Source organism: Phyllobates terribilis, unplaced genomic scaffold (genome assembly GCF_046119375.1).
Source record: "Phyllobates terribilis strain yellow unplaced genomic scaffold, ASM4611937v1 Scaffold_2__4_contigs__length_985480577, whole genome shotgun sequence".
Taxonomy (NCBI): Eukaryota; Metazoa; Chordata; class Amphibia; order Anura; family Dendrobatidae; genus Phyllobates; species Phyllobates terribilis.
In genome coordinates, this window is record NW_027362762.1 from 693,089,394 (window position 1) to 693,108,562 (window position 19,169).

General features: G+C 39.8%; 1 protein-coding gene across 5 annotated transcripts in view; it reads right to left on the bottom strand.

The window, feature by feature from the left end:
- Window positions 1-19,169, bottom strand: part of SOX13 (SRY-box transcription factor 13) — a 45,865-nt gene that overhangs the window by 22,192 nt on the left and 4,504 nt on the right. For 3 of the 5 annotated variants that reach the window (XM_073667059.1, XM_073667058.1, XM_073667062.1), the window contains exon 2: window positions 5,557-5,629. In XM_073667059.1, coding sequence (XP_073523160.1) covers window positions 5,557-5,618 — 62 coding nt within the window. In that variant the 5' untranslated portion in view covers window positions 5,619-5,629. Of the gene's footprint in view, window positions 1-2,377; window positions 2,498-5,556; window positions 5,630-19,169 lie in introns of those variants that run through there. The other 2 variants (XM_073667061.1, XM_073667060.1) reach the window with 1 other exon arrangement.

Sequence of the window (19,169 nt, forward strand, 5' to 3'; positions counted from 1 at the left end):
CAAAAGGTTGACTCCGCTCCAGACCACCGCAAACCTGGGAAAGCAGGTGTGAGTAGAAAAATGTTCAATACCACCTAACATCACACATCCCACCAAAGAGAAACATGATGGTATAAATATCAAAATGGCCCCTGGCAGAAAAAAAAAGAATCCCCACCCCTGCTTTAAGGAATTGCTTTAAAAGCAATCCCATAGTGTTGCGGAATCAGTAAGTTTTTTACCAATTCCCCTTCTCCCAAAAACGCAGCAAGCAATAAAATAAAACAATTCCTCAAAATCTGACGTAAAATGTAGCATCCACTTCACGATCAGGACCCGCTGCGGCCCGGACGCTGCAGAACTTCCGCACTAGTTATGCAAATTAGCAGACACATTTTTTTTTTTCATTTTTTTTTATTTTACACATGCAGATTTTGCTCATTGATGCAAGTACTCCACATGAGTACTCGAAAAAGAAAAGATCTGAAAGGTGCGCCGCATGTCAGTTTCAGCGGGTGATCTGCAAGTGCACGGAGATGCATAGTGGACAGGGGATTTCTAGAAATCCATCCACTATGCTGTAGCATCTGGCCACTGTGGGTTTGACGCTGCATAAATGCGCAGCCTCAAAACTGCAGCAAATCCTGAACGTGGGAACGCACCTTAAAGGGATTTTCCCATGAACAATAAATCATTTTAATCAATAGATCTTGGAATAATAATAACTTTCACAATTGGATGTGTTTAAATAAAATGTTCCTGTGCGGAGATAATCTTATAAATGTGCCCCTGCTGTGTACTGTGTAATGGCTGTGTCTGACCGTACAGGGACACGGTCTGATCATACCACATTCTCCTGAGCAGGGGAGAGAGAAAAAAAAAAGTATACAGACAGGACAGCAGGGGGTCACAGCTGATTTTTTCTTTGAAGCAAAACAGTGTTTAAAAACAGGCTGTGAAATGTTTTATCTCACAAAAAGAATCAGCTGTGATCCCGTGCTGTAATGTCTGTATACTCTTTTGCTTCCTCCCCTGCCCAGGAGATGTGGTATGATCAGACCATGTTCCTGTACGATCAGACACAGCAGTTACACAGTACACAGCAGGGGCACATTTATAAGATTATCTCAGCACAGGGACATTTTATTTAAACACATCCAATTGTGGAAATTATTATTATTCCAAGATCTATTGATTAAAATGAACTTTAGTTCATAGGAAAACCCCTTTAATGCTTTAAGAAAAAAATATAATCATGTTTCTCTTACCCTTAGTTGGGTAAATTACACTGAATTCTACTCAATGGATTAAACTAGTCCTGAACCGGTATAGTGTGCCAAGGGAGAAAGTTCAATCAAAGGAAGTAAATTCATAGCTCAAAGTTCAGTCATTGTCGTTTGTCATTGTGCACATTATGTGCCGAGCTTATTGTCCCGCTTCTGGAACTGCTGAAGAAAGGGAGGAACACATAGCTAGCTGCAAAGGAGGAAAACATGGACGAGGAAAGAAAAGCAAGATACGCAACACACACTAGAAAGAGAGAGGCCGAGAACAGAATGAATTAGATATATTAAGCCTCTCACCTAGCCAAATCAGTTCTCATACTTTGCACTGATGAGGGCCAACAGCCCGAAACACCGTGTCTGCAAATTGAGATTCTGATTTGGCTTTTATCCTAAGTCATATTGCACGACTCATTAAAGGGTTGATTGTGACGTGTAGGATTGCTGCTTCCAATAGGTGGCACTATAGAGTACGAGTCCTCTTTTTCTCTGAAGAGGCAATTTGCATATTAGATATATTATGAAATCCTAAATACAGATATTGAGGAACTATAAAAACTGGAAAATAAATGTCCTCTGTTACTGGCCCTTAGTATTAAAACTACTAAAAGTAACAAACGTACAGTAGAAAAGGTGAAGAATAAAAGCACAGTAAATAGCCAGTTAATGCCTCCCTGGAATCATACTGTGGGATGTGGTTGTTCTCTTTGCTCAAACCCTTACTCCTTATTAACACCCTCACCTCTGCATGAAGCCTTGCTGGCACAATACTGGAGGGAGTGCAAAGCTTCCCAGTGGAGGCAAAGCAAGGAGAGGCCACTCAGCAGGGGGCAGAGGAAGCCGAACAATGCGCGGACAAACTAACAAAGGAAGTATGACAAGAACACAATGGGGCATTGTGATAATGTTCCGCTGCCAGGAACCTGTACGCTTACACATAGACATGTACCATTGAACCGCTCACAGTACAGTACCTACAATGCATGACTCACACCTATATGTCAGCGATGACAGATACAATAATACATCTTTCTAAGCAGTCGCTGACATACACAGAAGCCCTCCATACATTACCACTGCTATCTCATAGTTTCTTCTGCTTATTCCTCTCTTACCCTTCTTCATTCTCTCCATTTCTCCCTCCCTCCCCCTAGCAATCAGGTCTGTTCCTGCCCTGCAGGTTGCTGTGGGGACTCTGCCTTAGCTAAGGATGGCATTGTTAGAGTACAATGACTTCCCCCACCCTCACTCCATGCACTGAGCCTCTCCCACATTCCTCACACTCGGCCTCTGAACACCAGGGAAGGGAAAACACAAGGGACACTTCACAGCACCCATGTTTTTATGTGCGAACACGGACTTCACGTACGCTTTGTGCTGTACAGTTTGCACGTGAAGCTCTGCGCACTGGTCAGAGCATTTACAGAGCAGCACAAAAACTAATACATCTAGTATAATTATTTGTATATTCTCCATGGAAGATAATTCCAGCATGATAAGTAATATAAAAGTGTGTGACATGAAAGTTGGTTACAATTTTAGAAAATTGGAGCTACATTTCTTATAATAATTATAATAATTAATAATAATGATGTGTACTAATGAATGATCAGTCACAAGTGAAGTTTTAATAACTAGGATTACATTACAAGTCCAGACTCCACCCAACTGCAGATACAGAAGAAATGAAGGAACAGGCATGCCGGATTTCAATATGCCTGATCCTTTGTTCTCACAGCAGATAAGTCACCACCAGGTGTCTGGTAGCCTTTTCCCGCTTTCCCCATTGAGAACACACGTGCATGGCTAGGCTGAGCTCATCATAGCAATTCTCATCTAATGGCTACCCACTCTAGCTAACAGTAAAGTGTTCTGTGCAGTAGACCATGGATTTTAATGGGGTATGCACTTATGATGGGACAGCACGGTGGCTCAGTGGTTAGCACTGCAGCCTTGCAGTTCTGGGGTCTTGACTTCAAATCCAATATTCCATAGACATACTGATAGGGAATTTAGATTGTGAGACCCAATGGGGACAGTGCCCATGATGTCTGTAAAGCGCTGTGGAATTAATGGCGCTATATAAGGGAGTAAAATAAATAATAATAATCTTTATTTTTATATAGCTAACGTATTCTGCAGCGCTTTACATACATTGTCATCGCTGTCCCCATCGGGGCTCACAATCATAAATCTACAAGAAGTTTGTATGTTCTTCCCGTGTTTGTGTGGGTTTTGTCTGGGTTCTCCGGTTTCCTTCCACACTCCAAAGACATCTAGATTGTGAGCCAAAATGGGGACAGTGCCAATAACGTCTAATGAGCTGTGGAATTAATCTCGCTATATGAGTGAGCAAAATAAATAAAAATAAAATTAGACAACCCATCAAAAAGATGTAAGTGAACTTAATATAAGCAAAGTCATCGAAGAGCAACATTATGCATAACAAAAATTAAGGAGAAAGAAAAATTATAAGGCTATGTGCCCACGATCAGGAATAGCAGCATTTTGGATGCAGCGTTTTTTCGTTGCGTCCAAAACGCTGCGTTCTAATCGCGCAGTTAAATCCGCATGTGTTTAGTGAATTATGCGGATTTACCGCATCCAATACATTCTATTGTGAAAATAGCGTCTCCAATACAGAAATTTACATGCTGTGGATCTTAAACATGTGCCGCGGGTGAGTTTAGGCAGCGCTAAATAGAAGCACAGTGGGCATGCGATTTCTATAAATCCCATCCACCGTGCTTGCAATCTAGAACCCAGCTTTTTGGAAGTAACGCAAATGTGCTGAAACCAAAACGCTGCTCTCCCTGATCTTGGGCACATACCCTAATACATCATATGCCGCTATTGACAGTTTTCTCATTAACCCTCAGCTGGTGAGGTGGGGTTTGCCACACCCCAGGGAATTTTTGTTCGGCTGCCATTCATTGAAAAATGCTGGTATGAGGATACGTGTCTCACTAGCTTCCGTCCATTTGTGGGTGTCAAAAATTTGTTATACTCATGTGTAATCAATCGCCAATAAGAAAACGATTAAAACAAACGTGATCTTTGCATTTTCTGTAAAAATAAGAGATTTCTAAACACTGGGGTATAGGAAACCCCACCTCACCAGTTGCGAGACAAAAACCCCACCTCACCAGTTGAGGGTTAAAGTAACAAGTGAAAACCACAAAAAAGGTGAAGAAAATACTGCAGAATCAATAGAAAGGGGGAATATTGGACCCCCATTTATCAGCCAGGGAGAGGAGAGCAGGTAAAGGTGAGCCACTTATTCTGAAGGACCTGGCACAACTCATTGGTAACAATGAGAACTGCTTAATGCTGCATTTATTTTTTTGCAGTGACGCTGCAGGAGGAAATTAATATTTAGGCTATGTTCACACAAATTGTGTTTTTTTCTTCAGCTAAATCTGCGGACAACTTTTCTCTGGCAGGAAAACAGCTGTGTCAAAAATGCAGGTTTTCCTGTGTTTTTTTAATGGGTTTTTGCAGCGTTTTTTTCACTGTCCTTCTGTCTCTATTTAGGCATGTACATAAAGTTCTGTGGGAAAAAAAGAATCCCATTCTATTTTGCCATCAAAAATGCAGGTGCATTTTTTTCACCACCCATTACTTCCTATGGGTGAAAAAACGCTGAAAGAAGTGACATGCTCTATTTTCCGATTTGGGAGAAAAATGGAGGGCACTACAATAGCAATAATAGTAATACTATACTATCGTGTTCAACCCGTCACATACCAGACTATTGCAGTTACATCATAAGAGAAAGAAAAGAAGTATGTATAGACAGGGATCACCAACTTTTAATCATACATTTTTATTGGGCAAGTAACTAGACAAACAAACCCAGTTAAAAACATTTAAAAAGCACAAGCCTTCAATATAACAACAAGCCCCGTCACAATATTATGTTGCTCTATTTTCCGAAAACACAACCAAGGCAGAAAATACGCAGCAAACAAAAAGCAACATGTGTGAACAGAGAATTCTGCTTTCTCATAGACTTTTCTGGTATTGCTAGACGCAGCTAAAAATTTGCATAAAAATCTGCTGCAAAATACAACGTGTGTGAACATAGCCTTACAGTCAGGTTCCTCCTACATTACAACTAAATGCTGAGGGTCCTTGCGTTTAGACCCCATGATGTGATTGATATAAGGTCACTAATTTTGACAGGCTGATGCACTGTAGAGGTAGTGCTTGCCCTACTAGGTTAAAATTCAACAAGCATATTATAGTGATACGTCCGCTGTACTGTAAGACCAGACAGAAAAAATATAGTTACCTTTGCTGTAGTAGGTTTAAAGAATAGCATTTCAATGCATCCTGCACTGCAGAAGAATCCATTCAAGCAAGCACTGAAAGACCAAAACAAAATCATTATCATTATATATTATATTCTCAATAATCAATGAAACAGTTAAATAATATTCGGCTATTTAAAAAAAAAAACACAGCATTGTAAATAGCTCTCCAGTTAAATACATCCTATTATGTGTACACATATCCCATATACAACAGTAATATATATTATATATACACACACACTCACAACCCCTATATACAACGAGCTACCAACTACAAGAACTCTGTCGTATGATCGTGCAGTTTGCTATTCGTCCCTTAATAACTTACTTCTGAGCAGTTGTGATTAGAAAAGATTAATATTACTCCCAGAAGTGTTTTTTTTTTTTTTTTTTTTAACAGGGATTTTCTGGCAAAACAAAATAAAAAATCATACAAGAGTAGATTTTTTGTTTAACAAAGTTTTTTGGCTCCTTTTATATCCATGGCTACCTTTTTTAGGTTTCTACTGATTCAGTGACCACATTTAGTAATTTTTATTTCTTTAGGCAGAAATGCCTCAGAAATAGACCTATTCTATTTCCAAGCTGTAAAAAATAAAAAACATATGAAAAAAAGAACAACATCATGTACACTATAGGAGTGTTTACTCACCGAAGTCAATAGGAAGCGTAAGTGAGGCAGTTCTGTCCACGCGTTAAGTATTTACTGCAGATACTTCTGCTGCAAATGTTGCAGTGTTGGCAAAAAAAAAAATATCTAATATATCTATCTATCTATCTATCTATATATATATATATATATATATATATATATAGATAGATAGATAGATATAGAGAGATATATATATATATATATATATATATATATATATTTTTTTTTATGTCTCGTATTTTTCGGACTATAAGACGCACTATTTTACTCCAAAATTTTGGAGGAAAGTGGGGGGTGCGTCTTATAGTACGATATACATAAATACTGTGGCTGTGGGTGGTGGAGGATGTGGGGGATGTGACCGTGGTGGAGGAGCGGGGCACAGGAGACAGCAGCCGCCTGCTGCTTCCTACACTGTGCCCGCTACTAAAGAAAATTAATATTCACTGCTCCCCACTCTCATGGGTGTGATGAATATTCATGGCCTGTAATAGCGGGCACACTTACTGCGGAGCACAGCAGGGGCCATGCTGCAGCTAAAGCGTGTGCGCTATTAGGGAGAATGAATGGTCACTGCTCCCCACGCACACAGTCCCAGCGTGGGGAGCAGTGACTATTCCAGCACAGAGCGGAACACAGCGCTGGAGGAGAGAGGAGGTGAGTATGAAATTGTATTTTTTTTCTGTGCAGCGTGACAGGGATCAGGGGGTGCCAAGCATACCAGGATGAGGGGGCCATACATACAGGGATGAAGGGTGCCATGAATACAGGGATGAGGGGGGGGGCATATATACAGTGAAGAGGGGGGCCATGCATACAAGGATGAGACATGAGGGGGGGGCCATACATACAGGGGTGAAGGATGAGGGTGGCTATAAATACAGGGATGAAGGGTGCCATACATACCAGGAAGAGGGATGAGGGGGCCATGCATACCAGGATGGGGATGAGGGCCACGTACACCAGGATGGGGGATATTAATAGAATTGGGGGACATTACTCCTATAACAGTGTCAGCAGCAGACCCCCTTCCCCTTAACAGAGCATCATGACCACATTTTTGGGTTACATTTTTTTTTCTATTTACCTCCTCTAAAACCTAGGTGCGTCTTATGGTCCGAGAAATACTGTATAATTATCTCTCTCTCTCTCTCTCTCTCTCTCTCTCCACACATACACTTTCTTTGCTACCTTCTTTAAGCGTTTTTTCTTCATTCATTAAAATAGGTGAAACACAGCAAAACAAATGCTGAAAGAACTGACATGCTGCAGATTTAAAACTGCTTCAAATCTGCAAGGAAAAAGTAAGCAACGTGCATGTCGTCAGGGATCTCATTCACTCTGCTGTAATTAGAAAATCCTTCATTTTTGTCATAAAATGAGCAAAAACACAGCAAATACCAAACGCATGCACATACCCTAAAGTGGATTTTAGAGAATTTGTTTCAAAATCCATGTTAAAAAGAACAAAACCGCCTGTGTGAACAAACCTTAATTGATACAGCGAGTTTTCTACCTTCATTGCTTTGAACCAAAATGTACAATATTTTTTAGGCTTAAAAGCCCAGCATATTCTAGAGACAGATTTGTTTATTGTGCACAATAATATGCGTTATTTTATTTTTATTCCAATTAAAAATATTACATAATAACTATTTTGGCTTGCTGCTTTAACAACTTTGTATTTAAGGTACACAAACACTACTGTACTTAGTACAAAGGTACAGAAATAGGAAAGTATTTGTTTATTCAAGTGAACAATTTCCAAAATACAATTGAAAGACATAACAGTTGGAGAAAATATATATATATATATATATATATATAGATAAAAAAATACATGCTGCGGTACAAGACTCCATCCAATCAGAAAAAACTGCACATGTAGGTGGAAAATAGTTTCCAAATTGCCAGAAAGTAATTTTATCAGGTGACAAGTGTTATGAATACAAGGCAAAGGTCATCAAAACAATACCTGCATCACACAATCGGAGGCAAACTATCAAATGCCTTGGAATTAATTTCCTCAGTGTAAGGCCACGTGCACACGTTCAGTATTAAGTCAGTATTTTACCTCAGTATTTGTAAGCCAAAACCAGGAGTGGGTGATAAATACAGAAGTGGTGACGTGTTTCTATTATACTTTTCCTCTGATTGTTCCACTCCTGATTTTTACTGATGTAAAATACTGACTAAATACTGTGAGAAAGTGGCCTAATCCTGAGGACAAGTAGAGAAAACCCCTACAGAACTGCTAAAAAAGTACAGCAAACTATCAGTACAGGAGAAAGATCTATGGAACCACTAAAAAGGTGACCGCAAACCTCTAAAAGCAGTCTGCCAAGCACTCATTATGTGGACAGCTTTTCTTTCCACCACCCTATACACATTTTCAAATGACCTCAGATGAATTAGTAGTAGTGGTAGGTGTGGAAAAGCGAGGGTCAGTGGGTGCTCTCGTCCGCTGGCCTGGCTGTCTTTAGAAAGACCACATTGGCTGAGGCTCATCCCACTAAACACCCGCAATCCTTCCCCGTGGGCAGAACACTACTCAGACAGCACAGGGTGAGGGTATCGCAGTCCGGTAAGACTTTATTGGATCACCAACTATCAACAGCATCTAGAACATTCCCAGCAAGGACACAAGATGGTTCAAGTGACAGAGTCTTACCCTTCCACTGGCTCACCAGGGATTAGAACTCTTTTAGGTGAGGCTGTGGAAGACATTTTCAGGTCATGGCAAGAATCAGGACAGCACAAAATTGAAACACAAGATAGTTATATTGAATCAGAAAGGTCTCTCACAAGCAAATACTTCAAAACAGCATGAGTTATCAAGCTCTTTTAAAGACGCACCAAAAAATGGGCAACCTTGAGGACCAGTGGTCAGCCAAGGAAACTTAGTGCAGCAGATGAAAGACACATCATGCTTCTTTCTATTTGAAATTGGAAGATGTCCAGCAGTGCCATCAGCTCAGAACTGGCAGCAACTAGTGGGACCCAGCTACACTCATCTACTGTTTGGAGAAGTATGGCCAGAAATAGATTTCGTACAAGAATTGCAGGCAAAAAGCCATACCTTTAACATGGAAACAAAGCCAAGAAACTCTGGTGTGGAGAAAAATGGACTGATGAATCAAAATGTGAAATGTTTGGCTGAAAAAGAAGGAAGTTTGTTCACCGAAGGGCTGGAGAGTGGTACAATAATGAGTGTCTGCTGACGACAGTGAAGCAGATATAAGTTCCTTGCAAATTTGGGGCGGCATTTCAGCAAGTTGACTTTGGGTTTTGGTCAGGATTAATGGTGTCTTCAATGCTGAGGAACACAAATAGATACTTATCCATCATGCAAAACCAACAGGGAGGCATCTGATTGGCTCCAAGTTTATTCTGCAGCAGAACAAAGGTCCCGAACATACAGCCAATATGAGTAAGAACTACATTTACTGTAATGAAGAACAGAGTACTGGAATTGATAACATGGTTCCTACAGAGTCCTGATCTCAACATCGAGTGTCTGGGATTACATAAAGAGACAGAAGGATTTGGGCAGGATATTTGGAACAAGCTCCAAGCTGAGTTCTTTCGAAGACTGTGCAAGTTTATCTAGAATTGATGCTTTGATCTTATTTTGAAGGTAAAAGGGCGGTCATACCAAATATTAGTTTGATTTAGATTTCTCTTTTGTTCATTCACTTTGCATTGTTAATTGATAAAAATAAACTATTAACACTTCTGTTTCTTAAAGTATTCTTACTTTAGCATTTTTTTCCGCACATGCCTAAAGCTTTTGCATACAGAAATAAATCACACTACATAGTAGCGACTATAAAGTAGCCAATAATTGAAATGCCAGAATTTTACAATTTCCAATATATGAACAAATTCCAATATATGAACAAGAAAATCGAAGACCAACTAATATCTCTAACTGCACATATCAGTAACAAATATTTATTTTGCAGTACCGTATGCTTCGGATACTTTGGAAGACAAAACATTTGACAATTATAGAATAATAAATGTACACACACTAATTAAATCAGTACTTAGAATACATACAAAACATGATCGCACAGAAAGCTGATGAGTAATTGTTAATGAAATAACTTTGCAGAGCAATGACCAGGAAAATTTCTAATTTTAGCCATTAACTGAGAAAAATAACATAATAATCAACCAATCTGATCTAAGCCATTATATATGACAAACAATCAATTCCACTGAAAATGTGTAACAGGAGGTCAAGAAACTTTTTGTAGAAAGGATTGTTTTCTCCAAGCCTATAGTTTAATGACCAAGAATACAGTCACGTCTATTCATAACTTAACACAAAATAAAGAAACACAAATCTGCTTGTTTCTCCGCACAATGCTCCTTACCTACAATGCCTTGCAGTTGACTTAATTATTGTCTTTATAACAGTTTGATCCAAATAATGTTCTTTATTTGTTCCTCTCCAGGCAACTATATGTCCTATCACATCGCAACACGCAAGTCATGTATTAGAAAATGTATTCTTATCATCAATGATCCCATCTATCTGCCCCTACCTATGCGGGGGCAGGAAGTGGGCTCAGCAGTGATCCTATCAGTTTTCTACCCCTATTCTAAGACGCATTTGCCCAACCCACGATGTTATCTGGGAGTTTTTCAGAATTGAGAATATACAACAAAAACCCTTTTACACTTTCTGACCTGCGGCTGTTAAACGCCCAATTAGCTACATAGAAGCCTATCTGTGGTCGTTTATTAGCCTGTTAGATAGCCAATCGCACTTCCATGTGCACAGAACGATCATAATTATATTGTTTAACTTTTAAAAGACAACCGCCTTTGAAGGCATATGGAAAAGAGAATACGGAGAATATTATGGGGAGAATTTATAAAAGGTTCTATGCATGAATAATAAACATAATTACAAATAAGGCCTTTATCTACTGTATACGATAGTTTAAATTGGTAGCTCAAAAACGTTAAAAGATCATGAATTCTTGACATTTTATTAAGGCTCGCGTATATGACCGTATTTTCGGGCTGCGTGCGATTTGACAAAACATCAGATTGCACTAGGACCAATGTTATTCTATGGGGCCGTGCACATGTCTGATTTTTTGCTTGGATAGAGTCTATCAGAGAGAAAAAAATGAAGAAAAAAAAATGCAGCATGCAATATTTGCATTCGACATTCAGATTGCACTCGGCAATGCAAGCCAATATGTCCTGGGGGGGGGATTTAACTGCACTCGGAAGACATCTGAGTGCAGTCAAATTTTCACAGAGTGACAGAATGGAGAATTTTTATTTTCCCCCCAGTTTCCTCATCCGAGATGATTAGATCACACTCTGATCAGAGCATGATTAGCATAATTGGCTGGATTCCCTCAGATTATAGAAAGTACAGTGGTGTGACCTTAGCCTGAGTATGAGTGAGAAACAGTTATATTAATTGGATTTAAGTGCTAAAAAAAAAAAAAATTTGGGCAAGACAATGAAATCATGTCCCTTACTGTTGTTATCTTCAGGGCAATGGGAAGGATTACTGTGTTTTTTCAGGTTATAACAGGAAACAATCCTCTGTTTTACATGTTAGTAAATGAGGCCATACACACTAGAGAGCTTTCAGCCCCTCAAATAATTCAATATCAATGGCAACGGTGGATATAGCATACAGTACTCTGAGGGAGCATATCCTAAAAGCACGGATGCCACACTGTATTAGAAGGAAATTAATGTTTGGATAATAATTACATTGGAATAACCAAAAAGGAGAAAGTACCAGGCCCAACTCTACATAAACTGTAGTCCAGCGTATGTATTACTGCCAATAGCAACACTAAAGCAAATAATGCCATCTTTGTAACTGTTTGCTGCTAGTGCAGATATTTATTTTGCTTTGTTCTCCTGAAGCAGCTTGTGTATACTTTCTAAAGTTATGCAACAATAGTAATAAATTCCAGGCTGGATTATTTTAAGTTTAACCTGAGCAAAACAAGCAGAAGAACACATTTGTAACGCAGCTGCAACACGACATAATAACTCTTCATAGACTCTACCCGCATTGTGACCTGTGGAGACTAGGGCGCTTTGTATCTACACAGCAGATGAGATTGCTCCTTTGAGGGTCATCCACGCGTGAGGCTTTGGTTTCAATCCAACTACTTGCAAAGTTCCAAACTTCTTTCATCTCTCGGCACCTCAACTTCTAATTCGATATGGTTCCAACATAGTCTGTGCCCGCAAATAAACATTTTACCAGGGTACTACAAACTGACTTCATCTAAGATCTCACAAATCTTCAATCTGTCCATTTCTTCTAGAAAGTATTTTTCAAAAACATACATTACATTTCTTGTTAAATAAACAAAAACAAAACTGAAAAAAAAAAGTTTCCAACCCTATCAAAAGGTAAACCTGACTATGGAGGGATGAGATGCATTACTTAAGTCATAAGACAGATCACCTATTTTTCGACCTCCCACTGTGTATAAAGAGATTCATCACACGAAGACTTTCCAATGGGTGTTGAGCAGCTGGCCAAACACTGAATTTCTATTGTGGATGGACAATGTAACGCCTCCTTTCTGATACTTTACTTGGGTGTTTATATTGCAGTGCAGTCTTGGGGCAAAAAAAGAAACACCACATCTACTGTATTAAAAATATGAGAAAAAAACATAACTAAAACTGAAATAGAAAATAGCTCAGATTCTAAATTTTTTTTAATTTGCCAACAATCTGATGTGTAAAGTGGCACTGTGTGTATTTCCTGACGCCACTATTAGGGGATCACAGCACTGTAGAGGTGTTTGGCAGCAGTTTCCCTCGCTCTCATAATATGGGAATATACATGCAAGCAAAGTGTTCATGTTTAGGAGGTGGACAGGAGAGCCAAGGGACACATCGAATATACATTTCTCGAACACCAACCCCTTAGTGTTTATTTGGCATACATTTGAATTTCATCTAATACCTTAAAAGTTTTCATTATTTTGAGCTATATCCTTTTTTATGTTAAAAAAATGTGATGTGAGCCTAGTTCACACTGTAATCTGATTAAAGCGCGGATGATCTAAAGAAGGTCGTAGACAAGAATGATTTGTAAACCGTTCTCCTAATCATTTTCGTGGCTTATTGCTAGTTTGTTTTCCTTGGCTGAGAAATTTTGGTCTGCCGCCTCACCTACAAAAATCAGTAAACCCACAGGAAAACAGCTTGTAAATCCCATTTTATGATAAACTATCACGGACTACGAGCAGAAAAAGAAATTGAATATAAAAGGAAATTTTGATATAGGTTTGTATGTGTTTATCAATATTACTAACTAGAAATCCTATGTAAATGATTCAATCGACAAATAAATTTGCTCATTTTGAAGAAAGCCAAACATGTTTTTACAATTCTGTTTCCATAAGTAAGGCCAGGTTAAACCATGTCTTGCCCTGTTCCTCAGTCAGTCAGGGCTTCTATCTACTGAGCTCTTGCATCCAGTATAAATTGCATGTTGACGACTCCGTGATGATCTAAAGTGTATGGCCGGGAGCACATTTGAAACCACTTTTTTGTGGGGTGGGGAGACCCCAAATAAGACCGATAAGGTGGCCCAGATATGGGCCACATGTGTGATGCACAGCATTAAGTGGTCGCTGACGGATAGCATTTATGTTGGTTGGCAGTTGTTTAATTCACACTGAATGATCTACAATAGTTCACTGTGCATAGGCTGTCATTGTAGTCGGCAGCACAAGTTTTATTTACAGCACACTGTCCTGTGTGAGAACGATGATGCAACCACTAAAAAGTTCTATAAAAAAGCCCTTATGATCACTACAATATCTCCAGTATGAAAGCGTCCTGAAAAATAGCAACTTGGCTATAACCACATTTGTAATGTTTTATTGATTGCTGCAAGAAATAATAATAGAAAAAAAAGAAAGAAAGAAGCAACAGCTTTGCATGAACTCAGAACACACTTTTCTATGTGTAGTCCTGTGAATCAAAATGCTGTCACTCCCTTCCAACTGCCCATCTCCTAATGTCTCCTAGGTCAGTAAGGCAAGGGGGTCAGCTGAAAAACACCAATTACCTGCAGAATCAGACTACACGCTGTTTATTTGTAGTCTGTAACCAAGGAGACATTCTTTTAGGCTAGATGCAAAAGAGCCAGAAAATTATTGGCTGCAAATATGTACAATTGTTGTAGCTGGCAAACCATGGTCTTGTTGTCCTCATCTACAGGACGATCAGAATGATTGTTTTCTGACTTTCACTGGCACGTTTGATTTGTTTTTCTTACTATAAGGCCACGGCCCCACTATAAGTATTTGGTCAGTATTTTTTCTCAGGAGTGGGAGCCAAAACCAGGAGTGGGTGATAAATGCAGAATTGGTGACTTGTTTCTATTATACCTTTTCTCTGATTGTTCCTCACCTGGTTTTGGCTCATACTCCTGAGAAAAAAATACTGACCTGATTTTGCACCCAAGGTCACACAGTACAAATTAAGGGGAAAAAACATTTACATTAAATACCTGAACTACTAATAGCATATCCTCTGAGTGACAAGATAACTGTGGATGGTGGCAAAGTATTTGACACCTGGAGAGGAATCATTGGCGACCCTGATGCTGGTGGGCATAGTCAAAGGCACACTGGCACCAAAATCTAGAACAGTTCCAGGAACCTTATCCTGTTGTCAATCCTTCTTGGGTCAATTAAGGCTGGCGTTAAAGAGGCAAACTGGGAAACTGGTGAGGGCCCCTTCACCAAAGAAGCACCCACTTTAAATTTAAAACTACATTTGCAGGATTGCTAGAGATCAGCGCTACTGCACCCTGCAGCCAGTTGAGCTGCACCATATGGCCGGCATCTTCCTCAGCTGTAGTCATCCACTCAACAGTATCTAACCCCCTTCCTGACAAACAATTGGCCATATCCCCACTAGCCACCTAACGCTAACCCTGATAATGCTGCAAAGTAGAACACAGCATCCAATGAGGAAACATTACATATTGCAACTACCTTCTTATTGACTGCTACACAGATAAGCAAGGCAAGGAGACCTCCAGCCTGGCAGCAGCTGCTGGAGCAAATTACCCAAGAAAAGCCAGATCCACTGCAAATACTGTGTGAGGTCTCATTTAATTTTACAATTAATTTATTTGCATAGTATAATAACACTGGGGCCCTTTTATTAAGCCCATGGCCATGATAGAAAGAGACTGATCAGGACAAATACAAGCAAGGTGAACCATCTATTATCTCATTGTCCTTGTGACATTCAGTTGCTGCAGGTGACAAAGGAAGGGAGTGCTGAAAAGACCCTTTCTTCCCCTGAAACGATTGTTGTGTGTTACAATAGCTACTGCAAAACAACAAAAGAAGCAGGCTCACAAAAGGGATTTTTTTGTTTTGCATGTTAAGGATTCTTGTGACACCCTATAGCTGCAGGTGACAAAAGGAGAATGGGAAGGTGCACATCAGTTCCACCCTGTACTGTCTGATGTGTATTCATGCAGATTAGCTGTGACATATGGCTCAGCTAATAGTCCAAATGCCACACAGAAGACATTCAGTGTTTATTAAGGCTTTTATTTCTTAACACAAATATGTTTTGTTTTATAGTTTGAAAAATCTGATGTAGATGAACAGCAATGTGTCCGACATCCGGATGATCAGACAATAGCTATGACTTCCGAGTCATTTTCGACAAGTAGAACGTATGTTGCAGTAATGCCATGGAAGTTGGCACTGAGCACTCAGGAGGAGGATGGTGTCTCTACAGCATTGATTTTCAATAGCAAAATCAATGGACAGTCAAGCTCCATGTAAGAAAGAGAGCAGCATTGATGCAGTGTCCCTGCTGCTTGTACCCATTCATTAAGAATGGTTTGATGAATAAAATTGGCTTGAAACACAGTTCTGACCTAACAGGAATACTAGTTTATGTAGAGACCATAGTTTATCATAGCTGAATGTGCAGAGAATAAACATTCCCCCAATAAGCATTTGCCTTAAAGGGGTGGTCCGAAATCCAAATGAATTTAACCCTTAATCCCTATCTATTTCATGTCATAATCTAAACTATTTTCTAATTTACCTGAATTAAAAATGTTCTTTACTTCCCTAACTACACCAACAGCTTTTCTCTCTCTTTTTATTTTCCTTACTTCCTTTTTTATGGCGCTTCATTTGAGAATCTCAGTGCATGCTGGGATTCTTAAACGAGGTATCATCAGGGGGCAGAGACTATGGTCACTGCCACAGCCTCCGCACCACCCACCCTTAAAGAGGCATCAGTGATGCTTGTTTCAGGAGCTGGGCTAGTCCCTACACGATGTGCACTGTGACAGCGCTCTCTCGCCACCAGCTCAGATCAGCAGTAACAACCAGCTGGTGAGTGCTTGGTCAGAATATCTGGCGTACAGAGTCCAATAACATCACTTGTGGGGGCGGCGCTAGTCTCTGCACGCCAGGTATTCTGACTACCGGCTTGTTGCTGCTGATCGGGGCGAGAGAGCACGCTTCCACTGTGCACATCGTGCAGGGACTAGCCCATCCCCTGAAACAAGAGTCACTGATGACGCTTCGTTTCAGAGTGGGGGCAGAGGCTGTGGCAGTGACCACAACCTCTGCCCCCTGATGACGCTAAGTATGAGAACCAGAGCAGCAAAATGTAGAGACCAAAATCCTGACTCCAGCGATGTGTCACTTACTGGGCTGCTTAGTGTAGTTTTGATAAAATCACTGTTTTATCAGCAGGAGATTATCATTAAAGGACTAGTAAACCTGCTGCCTTGTAGTCCTCCATATTCATGAGCTCTGTATAACCCTGCCTATGCATAGTGTGCACAGTAAGCTGCCAATCAGTGGTGTGGGCGGGTTTATACAGAGCCTAACATTCAAAGAACTGCTGGATTTTTATTAAACTGCACTATGATGCCCAGTAAGTGACACATCGCTGAAATTAGGGTCTCTGTCTACATTATGTTGCTCTCAGATTAGTAAAAATCTGGCGACAGATTCCCTTTAATGCATAATCGGCACTAACATGTAACCACTAGTGTTGATCGATCATGCTGGGCTATGTGCTAAATGTCTGATTTGAATTTGTTGTATCGTGACCACCTATCGTCCCACCTTATTGATCCTTTTTCCTATAAGAATAAATGCTGGAAAAACAGGCATTCCTCACATGTATTAAAGCTGTCAAACAGTCGCAAATCATGTTCAGGGAGCGACGAAAACTTAACACCCGAGCACGCTGAAGAGGAGCTCGCCCGAGCAACGAACATGCTCGCTCATCACTAGTAATCACTTGTTCTATTCTGCTTGGCTATGTGCAAAATGTCAGATTTGGATTTGTTGCATAGTGACCACCTATCGTCCCACCTTATTGATCCTTTTTCCTATAAGAATAAATGCTGGAAAAACAGGCATTCCTCACATGTATTAAAGCTGTCAAACAGTCGCAAATCATGTTCAGGGAGCGACGAAAACTTAACACCCGAGCACGCTGAAGAGGAGCTCGCCCGAGCAACGAACATGCTCGCTCATCACTAGTAATCACTTGTTCTATTCTGCTTGGCTATGTGCAAAATGTCAGATTTGGATTTGTTGCATAGTGACCACCTATCGTCCCACCTTATTGTTACTTTTTCCTATAAGAATAAACACTTGCCAGAATGAGGAGTTCTGTTCTACTAATGATAATAGAAAAGAGAAAGAAGAGAATGCGCGTTTTAGAACCCATGATTAACCAATTAGTCTGTTAACCAATCATTGTGAAACTTTCCCCATAAATGTTTTTCTTTTGTCCACATCCTTCTACCACCTGATGAAGATAGTTTGGCTATCGAAACGCGTTGTGCAGAGGGCTTATTAAATATTTTTTAGCCCTAAATTTTGTTCCCTAGTGAATAATTCAGCGCTCCATAGACCGCTTTGTTTCTTTTCTTATCTTATTTTACTAATGATAATGGCTCTTATGGCCATAATAAACTTTCCTTAAATTTTTTGAGTGTTGTTGCATCATCATCGGGAGAAGTTCAGATCCATACCCAGCAACAATTCCGGGGTGCAAAAACATTAATAAAGCATTAGTGTAGAATAATAGTCAATGTACAAGAATAAAAGGCCATTTACTACCGTCGTTTTTTTCTGAATGTGTTCTTAGGTAGCACAGCACCTTTATGTTCCCATGAACTGAATACACAGCAGATTCTACACATGGAAAATACACTTTGTATATCAGTACCAGTATTGTTCCCTAAGGCTGTGTAATTACTGCAGAGTAAGTGCCGTAGAGGTAAAGTCCAAACTAAAGGTATGTATACACAGAGCATATACGCAGAAAACCTTCTAGAAATTAAACCCACTACCTAGCAGAGTTAAGTTTGCATGCATGCTTACACGGTAACATTCACAGTGAAAAATGACCAACACTGTGGATCTGAAATCCATAGCGTGTCAATTTATGATGCACAGGTCAATGAGGATTTTACCCCTTCCAATGCAAAAGCATGACCCTTATGGCTTAACTGCAATTCCCCTGCTGGAGATCCACAGCAGAAAAGTCCCATGTGCAAATACACGAAGTTGTGTAGAAATGTTGAGGATATAGTGCTGAATGTGAATATAAATGCAGCATAAACTGACAATGCAGATGACAAATTCACTGCGTAGATCAATTTACGTTACAGATTGTCTCCACAGCATGTGGATGAGATATCACAAAGTGACCAGTTGCCGTTATAGTAATACAGAGTTAGGGTTCTGTCACGTGTCATTCTATTATAAGTCTTGTGTTTTTCACGGATAGCACGCGTACCCATGATAGTCTATGGTGTGGTTCACATAGCCAATTTTTTTCCTTGGACTCAGTGATCTACACAAAAGCACAGAATCTTGTCCGTTATTGATCTGAGTGACAGATCAAATT